General features: G+C 41.8%; 1 protein-coding gene across 5 annotated transcripts in view; it reads left to right on the top strand.

Moving 5' to 3' along the window:
- The window catches only part of PLCE1 (phospholipase C epsilon 1), a 335,601-nt gene that overhangs the window by 123,937 nt on the left and 190,388 nt on the right, over positions 1 to 21,276 (top strand). For all 5 annotated transcript variants that reach the window (XM_077779680.1, XM_077779674.1, XM_077779665.1 and 2 more), the window contains exon 3: positions 18,135 to 18,423. In XM_077779680.1, coding sequence (XP_077635806.1) covers positions 18,135 to 18,423 — 289 coding nt within the window. The remainder of the gene's footprint in view (positions 1 to 18,134; positions 18,424 to 21,276) is intronic.

Raw genomic sequence — 21,276 nt, 5'->3', positions numbered from 1 at the left:
ACAATATCTGTTCCATTGTGTGCAGTGTGGAGAAAGCTAGAAATTCACTCATTCGTGAAATATTTATTTGACAGAGAGGTTTTTGGCATCAGAAAAGTATGGCAATAGGTAACAGAACTCCAGGGTGGGGTTCAAGGAGAGGACTTTACCCTCTTGCAGGCAGGGGTGGAGTCAGGAAGGGGTCTGCCCGGCAGCAAAACTCAGAAGAACAGAGCTATGAGCAGTTCTGGTCACAAGAAGGAGGTAGACGTCTGGCTTCCCAGCCTGAGATGGGAATGAAAGCAGAAATGCACTTGACTAGACATTGCGGAGCCTGCACTAGACACTGAAGCTCCTTAAATTCCTCCTGACTCTGAACAGGATTGTCCTCAGAACCTAGGGCAACACACAGCTGACAGGTGGAGGGAGCAGAGCCCTAGAAGAGGGTGTGGTGGGATGGGCAAGAGCCCTGAAGTATTGCCCAGGTGGAAGTGAGATTGTGCAGGGTCTCAGATCTAGACTGAGATATTTATACTTTGTTCTGTGAGGACGGGGGAAGACAGAGCCAGTTTTCCTAAAGGAAAGATCACTAGAAGTGGAGCAAAGAATGTGCATGGTTTGAGTTTTGATGAGCAGTGCTGATTACCTTCCAAAATGACAGTATAATGATCAATGGGTAAAATATGATTTTGACATTTTATGGTGCTTAAATAACAAATTTATTATTTTAAATGTTTATAGAGGTTTATAGCTGTTGCATCTTTGTTTTTGTGACCTGTTTTTGATCATATCTCTGATTTATATGATGTCTAGTCAGGAACACAATCACAAATCATAAAAATATTCCTATGGGAAAACATAACTTGCTTTATGACAACCTACTTTATGACATGCTTTCCAAAAATAATGTGGCAAAAGGTGAAAATTGGCTATAAAGTCGGTGCTGTTTTATCTGGTCATGAATTTTCATGCTTTTGTCTTCTTCAATGGTAAATCTATTTTCCATCCTCTACTAGAAATCTATATTTAATGAAGCTTGAAATGTTCTTTTTAAAAAGTGTGTAAAGCACAAGGAAATGAATAGGTGGATTAGTAAAACAGTGGTTCAGATTGAGTATCATATGTATCCGCTATTTCATGAAATAAAGGAATTCAATTAATTTGAATGATATGAAGTTTCCACTTTATAATGCAAAAACAGTCAAGTATCAGCAATTTTGTACAATTCCATCTAATAGTAATGTTGGGTATAAAGAAAACTTTTGTGAAATGAATATTCTGGCTTTTATTGCTTTCTTAAAAATTCACAGATTCATTTTCCTGAAGACAGAGTTGAAAACTGGCTGTGTGTCATTCTGGGCATGGCTGGAATTCAACAAATTATTCTTGCTTAGGCTGGTTGTTTCCATTGGAACAAGAGTTCTCAACCCTGCCTGCTCATAGAATCATATTTAAAATTGGCCAAGATTTAAAAGATACCGATGGTCCCCACCATAGGATGTTAAGTCAGAACTTTGAGGGGACAGCGGGGAGGTTCATGCCTCAGTACCTTTTGTCCCCTAGGTGATACCAAGGTACAGCCAGCTTTGAGAACCACTGCACTAAAATTTCACTTTGAGGAGTCTTAGTAAAGTTATTTTATGCCCTAGAAAACAAAAATACAACTCTGCTCCTGATCTATTTCCTGAACTGGCTTTGGACCACGTTCCAAAGATGAAATGTGAAAAAAAAAAATGTTTCCCTTGATTGAACCCATGTTTTCGTTTTCATTCAACAGGACATTTATTGGGTGACAGCTATGTGCCTGGTCCTATGGAACTGGGTATTTTGGAAAAATAGATTAATGATGAGTGAAGGTTGAAGAGTTTGGCCCCTTGAAGAAGCCAGGGGATTATATGAAATGTCCAGAACAGGCAAATCTCTAGAGATAGGAAGTAGATTCATCATTGCCTAGGTCTGGGGAGGCTGGCAGAAAATGGGGAGTGACTGCTAATGGGTGTGGGCCTTCTTCTTTGGGTAATGAAAGTGATGTAAAATTGATTGTGGTGATGATTGCACAATTCTGTGAATATGCCAAAAACCATTGACTATCTACTTCAAATGGGTGAATTGTGTGTCTTATGAATTATATCTCAATAAAATTGCTATTTATAAAAAGCCACAAATATCCTTCACTGGGAGAACTTCACACTGAATAATTGAATTGGGAACAGCAGAGAAACTCAGTGCTATACCCTTATTCCTTTCAAAATGGACAGAGTTTAAAATAGGAGCAATAACTAGGAGCAAAATAAAGTAAATCCTGCTTGTCTGCATTGAGTTATCACCTGTATTCCAGATAGCATGTGAGTGATCAGAGGGGAGGTGGGCCAGAAGACAGACAGATATCCCAGGACATCCAATGCATAAGAAAGAAACAGGGACTTTGACAGAACTCACTGATTCCCAGGCACTGATCTAGGTGCTTTACTTTTATTAATTCACATAATCACCACACTCTTATCCCCATTTTACCTAGTGAAACTGAGGGGCATTGAAGGTAACTGTTCCAAGGTCATGCAACTAGCTTAGTAGTGACATTAAGACTGCCTTGAGCAGATAGGATTCTGAAAGGTGACAGTAGGGCAGGAAAGCTGAGGGGAGGGATTGTGGTAAGCAGCTTGGTTTGGCAGGACCAGTGGGTTCCTATAGGATAGTAACTGAGGATGAGGCCAGAAAGATGGACAGATGATGGAGGCTGTCCAGCATCTCAGGCTGACAGTCAGATCTGTCTGCACCAAACCTGCACTTGAGAGCCAGCAACTTTTCATCCTCAGGAACTCATTCCTCTCCACCTTCCTAGCCCAGTGGTGTCCATCTCAGGGCTTTGTTCATTGGTGAAGGTTTGTCTGTGATTACTGCCTGTTCTGACTTCCTGTCCTGCTTGGATTTTTATAACAAGCCTCGTAGCACCTCACTTGCAGGTAGCTTTGCTTAGTATTATGATCTCCACATTACCCTAGATAATCAGGAGTTCAGTGTACAGTTGCTCTTTCCTTATTTTTTCGCTCACCAGCCTTACAGTAGGTTCATCCATTATACCCTATCTCATGTTCTTGCATGATTTGGGGCATGTGGTAGCTACTCACTTTCCAGCAAAATCAGCCTGTTCCCACTTGCCTGAACCTCTCTCTTTTCACTTATTATCTCCTGTCTCATCCTATTAGTTAACTTTCCTATTGCTTGCCCTGCCTTCCCTAGCCACCCCCGCCCCCAGTCATAAGAGACACTCAATGAAGCAGGGGTGAGTCATTGATTAATCAGTGAGCACTTCATAGGTTAGAGATGGAGGGTGATAATTGTTCTAATATCCAAAACCAGGAAAACAGCAGGTGCCTTCAAAGCACACTTACCTCAGACTCACTTCTATTCTTCTGGCCCCTGACTCCCTCTTTCTATCCTGAGCTTCAAAACTGTATCTTTCTAGGATTCTCTTCTCACCAAATTNTGGGTAAATTCCTAGCAGTGCTATTGCTGGGTCATAGGGGAGTTCTATTGTTAGTTTCCTGAATTCCTCCCCATTCTTAACTTCTCACAATGTGGATCTCATTTATCCTCACATTCACTATACATATAGCTCTTGGCTTTGTTTTTGTTTTTTTTTATGTCTTGTGTCTGAAAATAATACTAGATATGATTTTTTTAACTCCTTGTGAGTAGCCTATGATTGATTTTGGAAAAGGAGAAAGAATTTATGGCCTTGATAGGAAAAGGTTGTCTAGTTTCTCTGAAGAATTCTTAGGAATGGGGATGCCTCAGTGGCTCAGTTGGTTAAGCGTACAACTTCAGCTTGGGTCATGATCTCATAGCTTGTGAGTTCAAGCCCTGCATCATGCTTTGTGCTGATAGTGGCTTCTGTCTCCTTCTATGCCTCTTACTTGCATGCTCTCTCTCTCAAAAATAAAGTAAAAAACATTAAAAAAAATAATTCTCAGGAATGTGTCCAGGGCAAAACATGGAAAAGCTGATGAAGAAACCTGTTGGGGATGACCAGTGGAAACCAGAATTAGCCCAGCCAGGGATAACCGTGCCCTCCTTCCTAACACAAAATATGTCCTACCTCCTGCCTTCTCCATGGCTGAAAGGTGAAGAGTTGAAAAGAAGCAATTTGGAGGGAGGTAGTCAAAAGAAAGAACTCTTCATATTATCTCTGCACCCCTGAGTTTCTGGAACCTGTTTTCCAGAGTCTGTTTATCTACATCCTCAATGCTTCTGCCTCCTATTTTGTAGCACATTGTGGTCACTAGGATTATCTGTGGTCTGTTCATCAGTGTGGCCCCATGCCAGGTCTCTATATGTGCTACTTCTCCACCTATTTTGAGTACAAATAGAGCTCCCTTCTGTCTCCTGCACAGGAAGTGAATAGCTAAGTAAGCATAATTGGGGTTCTTGTAGTGAGAGTACAAGATTTTGAGAGAAGAAAGAGCACAGGTAATGAGCTTCCCAGTGACAAAAGATAGTCTGACTTTGGGCCCACAGATGCTAGAACTCTTCAGCTGAACCCTCATTTGCCTCCCAAAAGGGCACCCACTGGTGTTCAAAGAAGCTGCAGAAATAACTGGGATTTCCACAGAGGTATGGCCCTATCAGAAGGCCCATTCTTCCAACTCAGCACCACATTCACTATGTCTCCTTTAGCTCCTACCTGTTCTGCTGGAAGTGGGCCTCAGCAGCCCTACCCTTTCTCTAGCCCACCTGACCATGATGTTAGCTGTATCATCTTTGCCCCCTGCCTTTGGCACTGCTGGCAGTATTCAGTAAGTGCAGATTCCAAGAACCAAATGAAATCAATTCAAGGAATATATTATGAGTTCCAGCTGTATACAGTACAACATACCATGGATCTCTGGATCATGGAGTCTACAAAGAAGAGGAAATCCTTGAGACACCCACCAGTAATTGATCCCAGTGGGGTTGGTCACAGCTTTAGTTAGTATATACACTGTTGTTGACATTGTCTTTAATTATATGTAGTCATGAGATGCCTGGGTGGCTCAGTGGGTTAAGTGTTCAGCTCTTGATCATGATCTCATGGTCGTTAGATTGAGTCCTGCATCAAGCTTAAGGTTCTCTCTCTTATCCTCTCCCTCTGCCCCCCCCTCAAAAATTATATGTAGTCATATCTGCATATTATCCTTTATAAGCCCTTAACAAAATAATGACTGTATCTAGTTGTTTAGGGTTCCCACAAACTGAAGGACAAAGGTATTTTTTTTTCTTTTTTCTTTTTTTTCTTTTTTATTTTTTTACAAATAGTTTATTGTCAAATTAGTTTCCACATAACACTCAGTGCTCATCCCCAAAGTGCCCTCCTCCATGCCCATCCCCCCCTCCCCCCCACATCCATCAGTCCTCAGTTTTTGTCAGCATTCAAGAGTCTCTCATGGTTTGCCTCTCTCCCTTTCCCCCACCATTTCCGCCCTTCTTCTCCCCCTTGTTCCTCCGTCAAGTTCCTCCTAATCCTCCTATACGAAGGACAAAGGTATTTTAGATTGTTGCAAGAAACTCAGAGAATCTGGAGACAGAGAAAGCTCTTAAGTCTACTTTTTACACAATGGAGCTTCATACCATTATTCTGTGTATAATCTTTTTACCAAAACACTGTCGCCTGTTTCTGTCAACAAAAGACCTCTTTGTTTTGATAGCCAAGAAAAACCTTAAGCTCAGTAGAAACAACAGAACAGGCTTTTTAAATGACAAAATGTAAGGGCCAAAATGCCTTATTTTTGGAATGTAAATTAGAAGCTTTTAATTTTTTATTTATTTATTTGAATTCAAGTTAGTTAACATACTCTATAGTATTGGTTTCAGGAGTAGAACCCTGATTCGTCACTCACATATAATATCCAGTGCTCATCCCAACAAGTACCCTCATCAATGCCCATCCCCCATTTAGCCCATCCCCCACTCACTTCCCCTCCAGCAATACTCAGTTTGTTCTCTGTATTTAATAAAGAGTTTCTTATGGTTTGCCTCTCTCTCTATTTTTATCTTATTTTGAAGCTTTTATTTTTTTAATATGCTTGTCATTCTCAGTTTTGATGAACTTTAGGTGTTTTGTTTCGTTTTGTTAAATAATATCCATGCAGTTCTTTGGAATTCACCTAATGGTGACTATATCTTTTGTATCTGACTACATGGTAGGCACAGATGAGATGGAAGGTAATTGCTTTCCCACACCTCTGAGCCCTCTGAACACATTTTCTTTGATCTTCAGTGTCTCCATATGAACCTGTCCCTCAACATATGTGTTCATGCACACACTTAGCTGAGAGTGTCTCTAACAGGACAGAAGTAATCTGTCTTAGTCCCTGACTCTTATTCATGAACTTGCATAAAGTTCTAATGCCATCACCTGTTTAATGTTTTGTAGACCCCATTATTTTGGAAACTTCTTGAAGGCCTACATTTCCACTGCTATCTTCCAAAAGTAGAGAAGAAGGCAATGTTTCCTTCAGTCTTTCCCATGTCTTTCTGGCATCTATACATCCAACTAGACAGGAAAAGTTCTCAATCACTGCCCATGCTGTGGGATGCCTCTGTCATTGTTACACTGTAGGTGTGAATGAAGTCAGTGGTCTTTCTACTGTTCCACGCTGGTAGGTAATATTGGGCACTTTGTCCATTCCCACTGCTTTTTACTGATAACAAGGAAACCATCACTACCTTAGAAGTAATCATTTCTATCCCATTGGTGTCTTGAGAGCTGAGACTGGGTCTTTTTGATGTTGCATCTTCAATATTTAGCATGATACCTCTAGATGGGCAAAGGGTTTCCCCAGGTTAAGAAGATATAATGCTCCAGCTGTGAACATTTTTTTAAAAAATTCTGTTGAAGCCACTTCTGTGGCTGTTGACTTAGAAAATATTTGTGAAAGGAAATAGTTCTGGGCTAATTGCATTCACTTGTAAGAACTCAGAAAGATCCTGCCTACCTCCCCAGACTCATTACTCACTCTCTTAGCTCCAACCACAGGGAACCATTTTGCACACTCTGTTCCCTCCATTTAGAGTGTTTTCTTCTCTCTTTCTGTCCTCACCTTTGCCTGGCTAACTCTCATTGTCTTTAGGTTATGTTTAGTTGTTGTAACCTAGGAGAAGCCTCCCATGGTCTACTAAGACACTCTTCTGTGTTCCCAAAGCACTTTATGCTCACACCATTGCAGAATTGCATGCTATAATAGATAGAACTGTCCATTTTCTGGCCTACCTCCCCTGATACTTGGTAACTTTCTTGAAGACAAAAACTGTTTCATTCATCATTTTGTCTCCAGCTTCTGGCACACTATTTGGCACAAAGTGCACATTCAGTAAATATTTGTTAAGTGAATGAATGAATGAATGAATGGAGTCCAAACAAGGAAGACATTCGTAGGCATAGATATCTTCTTCTTTGGAAATTAAGGTATAGCCAGAGACTTTGTCCATGTCCGCATTGGATGCCAGTCCATGCTGCTCAAAGGATTCCCCTGGGTGAGCACTCTTGCCTAGGACCTGGTTTGTTACTTTGCTCCTCCCAGAGGCTGTCCTTCTCTGCATGTGGATCCCAGGATTTCCCCACAAAGCTGGGTTATATTCCTTTTATATCTCCTTCCTCAGCTCTTCCATCCTGTCCAGGCCCCTGGTAATTTTCCCTTCTACACCTAGCAGTTCCTCTCCCAGGCTGCATGTCCTCCTGACCTGTCTGAGCTCAGTGATGGCTCTGGCTCCTGGAAACCTGGTGGTCTCTATTCACTCATCACTGCCTATTGTGGTGGACCAGAAAATACCCAGACACCTCTACATTTAGGGGTCCGAGCACAGGAGAGGCTCCAGCACCCTGGAAACACCAATGAATAAATAGGAGGGGTGATGGTGGGGGTGATGGCTTTTCAGGGTGGGGTGTTGCCTCAGAAATCACAGGACAGCAAGCATGGCTTTGGAGCTCTAGAAATGCAGGCATTGATACTCTTATGACACTTTGGACACTCAAAACTGTGCAGCTAGAGATAAAGAACTCACAGCTATCTTATCTCCTTTAATCCTGGCTTATAACAACTCTGTGACACTCCCCATTAAGAAAACATAAGCTACTTCCCCACTGCTTCTAGATAGTGACACTATGAGTCCAACATGATCAGTGAGATGCAAAGACCCGGCTCTTTCCTTTCTACCCCAAGGCTTCTGTTCTGCTGTCCCACCTCTGGTGGTTAGAGCAGTCTGTTCCGGGAGGTGAGCCTCAGGCAGTCTTCAGTCAAAGGGCAGAGGAAGGATGTGTAGTGTTGGTTGGTCCGGAAACAATGACACCAGGTAGAGAGGGGTTGAAGAGGCTGGGATGGGTGAGTGGGAATTCATTTGACACAGGAAGCAAACAACCTGGCTCTATGGGTTGCCCTTGGTCCCCTCCACCTGTTGTGGACACACAGCAGCCATAGCCACAGGACTTCGGGAACTCTTTGTCTCTCACAGTTTCACACATGTACAGATTAGCAAGAATGCTGCCAAGGCATCACCGTCTCCAGGATTTGTAAAGTTTGTTTTTTTCTCGCAGGGGCTTTGTCCGCATGTGATTCATTAATTGACCCGTTGCTCCTTAGAGCTGCAGGGAGCCTGGTAGTTCAGTCCATTAAATCCCTCTGTCAACCTAATTCATGGTCTGACATCACAAGCCTCACAACATAATCCATTTGTCCTGATTTGATTTTTTTCTTTTCAAGAGGCATCCTTGACAGGCAGGTTTTCTCATTATGATATGATTCATCAGTATGGTAATTCCCATTAGAATTAATATCTCAAACATGATTCATCCTTGGAAATACTAAGGCAGAAGCATCATTTCAGAAAGGCCTGCTCCAGTCACAGCCACAGGGACTTTCTGTGACAGATGTCCCATCATTCAACTGGCATTTGTCAAATTTACTCCATGCCAGATGCAAAGCTGGGGGCTTTGGAGAATATAGAGATGATTGGGCTTCACCTCTGCCCTCACGAGCCTCAATCCTAAAAGAAATATGGCACGGATGTGAGTGTTCATGGGACAGATAATATGTTCAGTGCAGTCAGAGATGAAAAGTAACATGTTCTCCCTAAAGTTTTAGGCAGTGAGTCTAAAACTTTATCAGGAATCGAGATCAGCTGGAGGGCTTTTACAATAGATTTCAGGGCTCCAGGCCTAGAGTTTTTATTTAGTAGGCCTGGGGTAGGGCCCAAGAATTTGCATTTCTAACAAGTTCCCAGGTGATGGTGCTGGTCCAGGGACTATACTTTGGGAACTGGGCTCCAAGCCTTCAGTTATCTCTCAGTTGCCCCCCTCTCTCCACTGCGTACAGGTTGCTAAGCAGTGTGCTGTGTGCTGGAGACAACATGTTAAATATGACATGGCCCCTGCCCCTCTGGGAACTCACAGCCTGGAAGGGAGAATAAGACAGTGACTTCCGTACTTCACAGAAAGTGCCTCTATAGGGTTTTGCAGAGGGGCAGTTGGAGCACAGGAAAGAAGATGCTCATTTCTTGCTGGAGCCTGGGGAAGGCTGCATGGAGGAGGCAAAATTTGAATACAAGAGTAAAATGTGGATTGGAGGAAGTTATTTGGAAGGGATTTCCAGCTATTAAATTCCTGGATTATCAAATGTCCTGGGACACCCTCTCACACTCTTTCTTAGATATTTCCTACAGTAATAAAGATTCAGCTTAACTTCCTATAAAAGCCAGTGGTGGAGCTCTGGTTAATTGGCTCGGCCTTAGCAAAACCTTTATTTTTGGCTCTCTGGAGCTGTGTTTGGTCAGCGTCTCATGCATAGTCTGAATATTCTCAGTAGAATGGAATTCTCTGCACAGGCACTTGAATGGAATGTGGAATCAAGAGCAGGGAAGCAGCTGCCTGCTACCAAAATCCTACTCCCCGTATCTGCCACTAAGGTCGACAGGCTGCTTCGGCTCCCACTCCCTAAAACAGCCTCACTGTTTTTGTTGACTCTTCAGGAAATTTGGCAGGTCTTATATCATTCCATTTCGTTTAGACACATATACTCATCCAACGTTCAGCATTTTCAACCTTCTAGAACATGGCTTCTAGATTTCAGAAGTTAGGAAAAGGGCCCATGAGACTAGTAAAAGGGGTTTCCAAACCACAGCTCTTATGCTTCATTTAATGAAGGAGGTTCCTGCATTGTTATTCAGCCTATGAACTCACAGTTAACACATAGTTCAAATAAATGTGATTCGTTGTTTTCTGGTTCAGGCTATGTTCAGAATCACATTATGGGGAGATAAGGATGCTATTAGAAGAAGATACATAGTCACCAGTGACAAATGATAACTGCAGAACACTGATAAGAGAGAGGGAAACAGAAGACCCTAACTACATGCTATATTAGAGAAAAATGATTATCAAAATTATCTTCAAAATTAAGGTTAGTTAATATCCTTCCTTTCCCTTTTAAGAAGGCTGGAAGGTGTGGGTCATTGAACAGTAACACTAGAGGGACCTTGGAGATAATGTTGGTTGACCCCTTTATGTTAAGAACATTCATTGAATTAAGAGAGTCAGTATATGAATCCATATTTTTTTACACCCTGATCCTTTCCAAATCATCATTTTCAAGAAGAATCAGGATGGAGAATAGATCTGATTAAGTATTCTCAATCAGCAAATGATAATTGAACAATGTTAAACTACTGGCAGATTTCTCAGAACAGGCCACTTTTGGTTTGTAGCAATTAGGAGCCCCATTTGGGTATAGCTATTCTGATTATTTTGTAAACATTTTATGCCATTTCATGTGATTTCCATCTCTGGTGTTCAGCAAATACAAATGACCATCCAATGTCACCTTTTGTTGAGATGAGTCCAGTAGATTCTTGGCCAAAGAAACTGAAGGATTCTAGCTACGTTCTTGGAGAAGAGAGAGAATAGACACAACTATTAATTTAATCAGAACTTATTAAGAAGCTATAATGCCAAACAGTTCTAGACACTGGAGATACAGAAATGAAAAAAGAGATAAAGTCTTCATGAAGCTGACATTCTAGATGAGGGAGACAGATAATAAACAGAGAAGGAAGGATTATTACTACAGTTATCCCTGTTAAGAGTGATTTCTTTTTTTTAAAATTTTTTTAATGTTTTATTTATTTCTAGAAGAGAGAGAGAGAGAGACAGCGTGAGCAGGGGAGGGTCAGAGAGAGAGGGAGTCACAGACTCTGAAACAGGCTCCAGGCTCTGAGCTGGCAGTCAGCACAGAGCCTGACGCAGGGCTCGAACCCACGAACCGCGAGATCATGACCTAAGCGAAAGTCGGACGCTTAACCGACTAAGCCACCCAGGCGCCCCTAAAAGTGATTTATTTGACAGTTGTATAGGATTCCCTAACTAGTTAGCAACACTGGCATAGAGATGGAGAGTCCTGGTACTAAGTCCTAGCAGCGTGCACATTGATTCTTTATTTTTAAGTGGTGTTAATACCTCTTCCTAGAGCTGATCTGAAGTTTCAATGAAATCATGGCCCAATGCTCAGAACATACTTCATTTTAAGCAGTCAATATGTGTTGCAGTGATACAACTATTATTGAACCGGTGTACACCTAAGTAACAAACCTTCTTATTGGAAGATTTCAGAAGATATGCCATCAGATCTAGTAACATCATAATTTTCCATAACTCTAACCCCAGAAAGATAGCTTTTGAAACAGAGCAAGTTATGAAATTGACTCCCCTTGACCAGTACCCACTTTGACCCCAGTAGAAGTCAAATTAAGATAAGGAGCTCTCCTCTTGGGTGAGTGCTGTGGATGTGGTGTATCTGACTGCTTCATGTCTTTCAGTTCACCAAAGTCTTTGGCTTTGTCTCCATCTGAATTGTCCCAGCTTCTTCAGTGTTGGGTGTTCCTTTTATTTTGTTTTGGTTCTGAAATCCATGTCCTAGTGCTGGTCACAAGGAACACAAATGCTTTCTTAAGTGTTGTCTAAGCATTGCTTGCTTTTCTGCAAGTAGCTTCATAGTATCAAAGTCATCCTGCTCAAAGGTAGCACCTGGCATAATGGGAATAGTGAACTTCCATAGAAAGGATCCACTCCCAGTCCGCAGTGGTTGTTAAGCATAGGAGCCATGAGGGGTACTGTTTTAATGTTGATCTATATAGGTATTTATATAAATCTTAAATCTATAAGAATTTAATAATGACCCAGTGTCAAAACCTTGACTCCTATTCTTTCCTCATTCCCAACACTTCAGCAAGTCTTGTGGCATCTATATCCAAAATATATCTTGACTATTCAATAGTTTGTAATTTTTAATTAACTTCTTTGGTCCACATATTTATTGTCTGACTTCCACACTAAAATGAAGCTCTTCTTGCTCACTATTGGATACCCAATAATTAGGCTTGACCCAACATTAAGTGCTTACTAAATATAAATCCATTGTTGAGTGAATGAATGGACACATATGTGTTTGGCAAGCCTAGATACCATGTTGTGACATGTTGATTGTATCTCAAAAAAGATACTGGCCCATACAGGGTAGCAGTCTGCCTAGTTTTCAGCACCTTTGTTATCACATTAATCTAGTGAAATAAAGTTTATGTATTTTTTTTACCCTGTAGTTTAAAACTATAAATCTCCTATATAAAAGAAACATACTTGGTCAGTTTTTAGTCATAACTTGCCTATTTTCCACAGTAGTTTAGGATGACTGTGAAAGGAATTATCATGAATCAAAACAATAACAGCAATGTAAACATCCCTTAAACCTCCTGGAAAATAACAGTAGTTTTTTGAATCCCACCATTTGGCCTTTTGGTATGACCAAGTTTAGTGCAGTGGATAGAGCTGGACCACAGAGCTGAACAAACCAGATTTCAGTCTTGGCTCAGCCTCTTATGAATTGGGTAAAGTTGGCTGTGTTTCTCCACCTCTCTAGGCCTACTGTCTCCACCTGCAAAATAAATCAAACTCACAAGGTTAGTATGTAGATTCAGATCTCATGCAAGTAAATACTTAATCACTGTACCCAGCACACCATGATTGTGTCAGTTAACTTTTGTAACAAAGCACCCCCAAAATTTAGTGAGCTTTCATAACAATGATTTTTTTGGTGCATATTTCTATGAAATGGCTGGGTGGCTCTCTTAATCTGGATCAACTGGTCTCTGGTGGGCTCTACCATGTATCTCTGATGGCATTTGGACTGGCAGTTGGATGATTTAGGATCTAAGATGACCTCACCATGTGTCTGGTTGTTGTCAAGCTATCCATCAAGAGAATAAGAGTGAAGTCTCTCATCTTCCAAGAGGGGTGCCTGGGTGGCTCAGTTGGTTAAGCGTCCGACATCGGCTCAGGTCATGATCTCATGGCTCGTGAGTTCGAGCCCTGCATCAGGCTCTGTGCTGACAGCTCAGAGCCTCCCCCCGCCCCCTCTCTCTCCCTCCCCCTAGCCCCTCTCAAAAATAAATAATAAACATTAAAAAAATTTTTTAAGTGGATGATCTAATAAGAGGTGATAGCCTGATTAATGTGTTGGCTAAGGATTGTTATATTTGCCACCACTTCATCCACATTTCAGCATTTTTCCAACAAGCACCTTATTAAAGCTTATCCAGTATTGGTATGACTGGCATGTGTTAGTCCAGATCTTGGTAGAACTGATTGGTAGAACTTGCTGATTCTTTTTTGTTTGTAGTGAATGGAGTGTTAACGATGGTGGTGGTAGTTCAGAGCTTTATTCTAGAAGTCTTCATCTTTATTTCTTCAGACACATTTGAGGATTTAGAAACAAGTGGCGGATGACAATGCTGGATGATTACTTAGTACATACCTAACATTTATGTATGTTGAAGGTAAACTGAAAAACACCCCTTGAGATCAGAGACCATGACTTTCTCTGTGTCCTTGGCAAGTAGCACAGAGAAGAGCACACAGAGCACATGTTGGGGGAGCCTAGTATGTGCTTATTATATATATCTACAGCCATGTTCGTATCCCATTAAGGCAATGATCACACTCATATACTAATGGTGACCAGATATTGGCAAGATGGGATCACTAGAGAGTGATAGGGAATGGAGCCAACTGGAGAACTCATGCCCCAGGTAACGCTGGTGGGTCTATCCATTTGACACCACATGGGAATGTTCATTGTTGCCAGATTATTCCAGTTTTTGTCAGTTTTGTTCCAGCTGTAATGTCAGATGTGCATGTAAACTTTCTTGATTTTATTTTTTTAAGTTTATATATTTATTTTGAGACAGACAACGCGAGTTGGGGGAGGGGCAGAGAGAGTGAGAAAGAGAGAGAATCCCAAGCAAACTCTGCACTGCAGAGTCCAATGCGGGGCTCTAACTCATGACACCTGAGCCAAAACCTAAAGCCATATACTTAACCGACTAACCCACCCAGGTGCCCCTAATTTAATTTTTTAGAGATTTGTTTATTTACTTAAGTAATTGCTACACCCAATGTGGGGCTCAAACTCATGACCCCAGGATCAAGAGTTACATGCTCTGACTGAACAATCCAGGAGCCCCACTTCTCTGATTTTAAAACATTATGTGTCAGATCCAACAAGTCTTTTGCCTGATCAGGTAAATCTGACCCATGGCTAGCCAATGTGTCACTCCCTACATTAGGCACTGGTTGGCACCTCTCTATTGCCTCACAATTATCTTGAAGGCCCAAAGAGGAAGGGGGCCATAGAATAAGGCAGAGATGGAGCAGTGAGATGATAAGAGAGGCAGGACTTCAAGAAAGATGGATGGTTGTTTATTTCAGAGGTCAAGGAAATGAGAATAAGAAAAGGCCACTTGAAGGGCACCTGGGTGGCTCAGTTGGTTAAGCATCCGACTTTGGCTCAGGTCACGATCTCATGGTTCGTGGGTTCAAGCCCCACGTCGGGCTTTGTGCTGACAGCTAGCTCGGAGCCTGGAGCCTGTTTCAGATTCTGTGTCTCCCTCTCTCTCTGACCCTCCCCTGTTCACACTGTCTCTCTCAGAAATAAATTTTTTAAAAATTAAAAATAAAAAAAAGGAAGAAAAGGCCACTTGATTCAAATAAATTATTTGGTACAACAGTCTTTCCTCGGCTATGTTCTTGGAAGGAAGGAAGGAAAGAAGGAAAGAGTACAGGAGAGGAGAGGAGAAAAAAGAAAAGAAAAGCAAAGGAAAGCAAGGAAAAGCAAAGCAAAGAAGAGAAATCCATGGTCAAATAACATACATGAGAACCACTCCAAACACTCAGTTAACAAAATAAAGTAGATTTCTTTGACCCTTTTCTTTACTCTGTCTTTAATATTCTAATATGCAATGCAAAACTTCAAAAGGAGAAACATGTACTGAGTTTTTCAGTGATCAAGGAGTCCTTATGCCATACAGTTGCTCTAGATATAATGATCTGAGGAAAACGTTTAGGGAAACCTGGATGAGGGACTGAATGAGACATTGGGAATCTGAAGGAGTGGTGTGGAAATTGGAATGCACAAGGTAACGAGTGAGAACATAATGCGCCAGTGGAGCAGTGTGGCACATAAACAAAGTAGATAAACCCATTAGTAGCCAAGAACTGCCAGCATATCAATCTTTGTAAAATCTTCTTAGTGTCATTCCTTTGATAAAAACAAATAAGAAAAAAAAAGTGAAGCATTCCCCACCTCTGATGGATTAAACCTCTTTTCCTGGCCTTCAAGTCTCCTTTATCAGGCCAACTGACCTCTCTAATTCCCCAATTATGCTCTACACTCACTCTTTTCTCTAAATACCCTGCTTTGCTCACTGTCTTTAGGGCATTTACTGTTTTCCAGCCTCTTCACCCTTGCTCACCATGTGAGTTGACTCCCCCAGCTGCTCTGATTAGAACTGTGCTTGTTTTCTAAGGCACAGCTCATATCTGCTTTTCCTTGGAAGCCTCCTTTAGCCATCAAAGCTCACAGTGGGTTCTTTTCTCTGAACTTCTAGAGCATTTAAATTTCTGAAGGACTTATTTGAGACATAGTGTGTTGGAGATTGCCAGTATGACTTGGAACTGAGAGAAGAAAAGCATGTCCTGATATCTGCATCTCTCAACCTCAGTTTGCCCTCAGAATTCATTCAGATAAGATTAAGATGATATTATTCACCAGCACATAACAGCAAGGGTATAAACCCCATCAAGGTGAATTTCATAGACCATATTTTGTTATTATATAACCACCTGCTATTCCTTGAGAATAGAAGAGTCCATTCTCTTCTTTCCCAATAGTAGTGGGTGCCGTTTGTAGACACTAGGCTGATCACTTTCCATGTATTGTCTTGATGAATCCCAGAACATCCTAAGAAAAGGTGTTAGTATCCTCACTTTAAAGAAGAGGAAGCTTTCTCCAAACATTCAAGTCAGCTTGCTCATGCTTATGATGCTCTTTCTAGCTGGTCAAGGCAGAGCCAGCTGCACAACTCCACATACCTGACACCAAAGCCTGAGCTCAATCTGTCTCAGCATACCATCCCCAAGGCTACATTGACCACCAGAAATTTAATGACAGAGAATTAAAGCTAAAGATTTAATACTCTTCTTCAAGTGGCAAGTACATACCAGTATGCTCCAGAAGGCAGAGTAGAAATCTAGTTAGAGTCAGTACAGTTTGAACATCTGGGGGTGTTCTAGGTACATTCTACAGTCTCTTAAGGACCTAGCACAGCTCAGTGATTGTCCTCTCAAGTGCCAGTGAGAGGACAGTTAAGGCGGGATTTGGAGTGTGCAGCATCACAGGGGCACATTCACAGCCTGAAGGACATTCAAGGGTCTTCCCTTTCTTGGGCACTCATGGATGTCATGAGAGGGCTTGACCTCCATTTTCACCCTACTATGAGCTCTTTGCTTATCCGTCTCCATACTAGACTGTGAACTTTCTGAGAGGAAAAGGTATCATATTTACCCAGACCTGACACATAACTGGTATATAAACACAAAATAACTATTTGTTGAATGAATGATAAGGCAAGGTGCTCAAGGTGGCATAATGGAGACAACACATTTCAGTCAACTTTTATTCCACCATCAGAAAACTAGATTAACTCACCCATGTTGTATTTTTTCCTTATTACCTATACACTACCCAGGAGTCTCAGGTTTCCCAGAGACCTTGACAAAACCCAAAACCTACCTGCAATAATGTCAAACCTCACAATTTCAGGTCTCATCTTCTAAATTGGATTGTGCAATTTTTCAGGAAAGGAGGCATGTGTTGCTTCTTGTACATGCTCCACATCTTTCAGCACGCTGCCTCCACAGAGCAGGATCTATATAAATGTTGAACAACTGTATTGGAAGTATGGTTGGAAGCCCATCCTAATTGTGCAGTCTCCTTGCAGTACTCTTCTGGCTCATTCAGTGGAGACTGTGACGCTTGATCCAGGGTTATGAGTTCAAGACCCACACTGGGTGTAGAGATTACTTAAAAATAAATCTTAAAAAAAAATTGTACAATCTCCTTGAGATAATTTTTTTGGTGAATTTAGGTGATAAAGGGGAGAGGAAATCAGGATAGTGACAGAGACAGAGCAACAAGAGTGGGCAGGAACTGTCAATGCATTGGAGGTGGGAGGTGAGAAAAGATGAAGAGGGAAAAGGATTCAAAGACTTTGGACCAAACTGATGGATTGAAGGATTGTGCCCAAGAGAGAAATTTAGAACTTCTCTTTCTCCATGATCATCTCATCCTCACTTCAGTTTGGGCATAGAGAAAAGATTCATGAATGTCAGGTTGAAGTGTTCCTTGGAGGCAGACAAACCTGGGGCAGTCAGACAGGCAGGAGAGTCCAAAAGGACAAAAAGGAAAGGTTTGACTTTGCCACCCTGCATAAGAGCTTTGCTCTGCTAAGGAGGAGGAGAAATTTGAGCTGAATATATTTTTGGTTGGAACAACTTGTAAGTGCTCTGTTTGATAGCACGGTTGTTTGAATGACCGATTTCATAACTGCACATAGCTTTTCCAAATAAATGGTGTCTGTAGAATGTTCAGGTTAATGCATGAGTCCAGTGCTCAAGAGTGTTTGCGCTTAGAGCAACTGAGCCTTCTTTTTTAATAAGTCATCTTGGCATTTTGTCAACAAACTAATTTGCTTTTCTAAGAAACTAGATTAATACTTCCTGTACTCTGTGCTATTCACAGATCTACAATGCAGTGAGAAGGGGAGAAGAAATAGAAAATACAATTGGATCTCTTCTCCATTTCTTCACAAAGCTCCCAGCCTCTGAAACAGCCTGTGAAAGGATTAGGGTTGGCCCGTGTTTAAAGCAATGTGTCCGAGACACCATATGTGAGTACCGAGCCACCCTCCAGAGGACGTCCATATCTCAGTACATCGCTGGGTCTCTCCTAGAAGCAACCACATCTTTAGGAGCAAGAAGTGGCCTACTCAGTACCTTTGGAGGATCCACTGGACGAATGATGCTAAAAGGTGAGGTCTGAAATTTCACTTTTAATTTTTCATCTTTGAGTGCAGAAAGGAATCTATGTTAACATGTATGCATCTCCTGATGGAAAATTGAGTTCGCTTAGAGGCAATTTTAAATAAATAAAAGTTGCTGCCTTAATAGACTATAAAAGGTAGTCCTTTATCAAAATCCTTTCTGGTGTCAACATTCCAAACAACAAGCCTTAAGGTTTTGACATTTCATTTCCAAAAGAAGTAAATGGTTTCAAGGCTACCTTTAAATTTTTTTAATTACTCAGATAGAGGATTTCTCCTAGTGGTAGCCTATGACAGATGTCAATTGCTGTGATAAGATGCTTGTAAACAAGTGTGGTTATATGGTCACAGTGAAAACCAACATGGATGTGGAACAGAGTGAAATATAGTTCTGCCTCTTACACAGAATCAGTAGGTTCATATGGACCAGAAAAGGCCATCTTCCAGGGACTCTCATCTTAACAAACAGGATAGTCAGGCATCCTGCTAAAAAATGAAAGCCAGTGGAAAATGGGGCCCATCAGCACCAGAACTTCCTAGCTACTTCCCACAAGTATGCAGACAGGCAGGTCAGAAATGGCAGTGCACCAAAGAACCTTGGAGATCTGTGCACTGCACAGCTGTCACAACCCGCTTGGCAGCCATCCTTGGCAGGAAGCTGCCAGCCAGACGGGGACCATGCAGAGCAACGTTCCACTGCCTGGGGGATGCCAAGAGCTCGATCTGACATCCGGCCATTTCTCTCAAGGAGAGCAGCTATTGTCCCTCTGCAGCAAGCCACAGACCTGTGGCTAGCAGGCTGGTGACCTTCCACCTGGATCCTCAACCACCCTCCCCACACACACACCCTGGGCAGGCCTGACAGAAGTATACACCTCCCTGTGTACCATGTGGGTACCATGTTGCTTTGTTTCCTAAAATAATTTTTTAACTTTTGCAGCGTGGTTATACATAATGAGTGAAGGAAAACACAAGGTGTGTGCTTAGAAAAGCATAGCATAAGGAAACCAAAGGATTTCATATGTTTTCCTTTATTCAATCTGTGTTTTGAGGCCCTGCTAGGTGCTAAGTGCTGGATAGGAAACAAAACATAGCTTCTGCCATCATGGAGCTTGTAGTCTTTAGGTGGTAAGCAGTTTCCCCTATGCACAACACTCAGGATTTCTCTACTCTGTTGTGGCTCCTGTTGACTGCCAAGCTTCCGTTCTCCATCTGTGCTCTTCCTGAGAAGTTGGGCTGAGATTGGCATGTGGAGTTGTTGTTGCTTCAAGGCTTGTGACTCTATGTAAAGACCTCATCCTGTGAGTTAATCAACCTGTTTGTCAGATACCCGATCTGTACCCAGCAGAGTGTGTAGGTGTATGGGAGATTCTGATGAAGTACCAGTCAATTTACTTGCCTTCAGGTTCTTTATGAGCCTAATGAGGAGTCCAGATTGTGTGCACCAAGTATTCAAAGAATAATATGATACTGCAGGGAGTTGAGTACTAAATAATGTGGAAGTGGCTCTAATAGTTTAGAATTTAGAGAAGGAGTTAATGTCCTTTGTGACAAATGGCTTTGCCCAAAACAAACAGAAGTCAACAAAAACCACTTTCTGTCTTCTCCATTAATTGCAAAGAGACAAATCTCCAGGCTCCCCAACCAAGGCAGCTGCCTCCAGTCCTACCCAGACCTTGGGGAAGAAAAAAGGAGGCTGCTAGTTAGCATGCCTATTGCCCTGATAGTAACTTTATCTCAGTTGCTATTTGTACTTCCCTTTTCAAATCAGAACCTCAAGGATCAACATTCCCAGCTCAGAGATTCATTGGACCATCAACTCATGTGTTATCTTTAAATTGGCAATTTATACAAGAGTTGGGAGTTTCTTTAACTTTCTGTTTTGTAGCTCTTTAATGGTTTTTGATATCCCTCTGTAAGTAGCTTTTGCTGACCTATACAATTAGCTTCTGCCTTGGGCTTACTTCTGTAGCTCTGACTTGTTCTCTTGGAAACCTTTTCAACTAGAGTGCCCTTTCCTGTAGAGCCTTCAAAATCTGTACATGCCATAGTGAAACATATGTTTATTTTATTTTTTTATTTAAATGTTTATTTATTTATTTATTTTTTTACAAATAGTTTATTGTCAAATTAGTTTCCACATAACACTCAGTGCTCATCCCCACAAGTGTCCTCCTCCATGCCCATCCCTCCTCCCCCCCACATCCATCAGTCCTCAGTTTTTGTCAGCATTCAAGAGTCTCTCATGGTTTGCCTCTCTCCCTTTCCCCCACCATTTCCCCCCTTCTTCTCCCCCATGTTCCTCCGTCAAGTTCCTCCTAATCCTCCTATACGTGCAAACATATGGTATTTGTCCTTCTCTGCCTGACTTATTTCGCTCAGCATAACACCCTCAAGGTCCATCCATGTTGCTACACATGGCCAGATTTCATTGTTTCTCATTGCCATGTAGTATTCCATGGTATAGATAAACCACATCTTCTTGATCCATTCGTCTGTGGATGGACACTTAGGCTCTTTCCATGTTTCAGCTATTGTGGAGAGTGCTGCTATGAACATTGGGGTACATGTGCTCCTATGCATCAGCATTTCTGTATCCCTTGGGTAAATTCCTAGCAGTGCTATTGCTGGGTCATAGGGGAGTTCTATTGTTAGTTTCCTGAGGAACCTCCACACTGTTTTCCAGAGGGGCTGTACCAGTTTACATTCCCACCAACAGTGTAGGAGGGTGCCCGTTTCTCCACATCCTCGCCAGCATCTAGAGTTCTCTGATTTGCTCATTTTAGCCACTCTGACTGGCGTGAGGTGGTATCTCAGTGTGGTTTTGATTTGTATTTCCCT

The sequence above is a fragment of the Crocuta crocuta genome, unplaced genomic scaffold (genome assembly GCF_008692635.1).
Source record: "Crocuta crocuta isolate KB4526 unplaced genomic scaffold, BGI_CrCroc_1.0 scaffold170, whole genome shotgun sequence".
Classification (NCBI taxonomy): domain Eukaryota; kingdom Metazoa; phylum Chordata; class Mammalia; order Carnivora; family Hyaenidae; genus Crocuta; species Crocuta crocuta.
The sequence above is the reverse complement of the archived record's forward strand: the minus strand, read 5'-3'. Positions and strand labels throughout refer to the sequence as shown.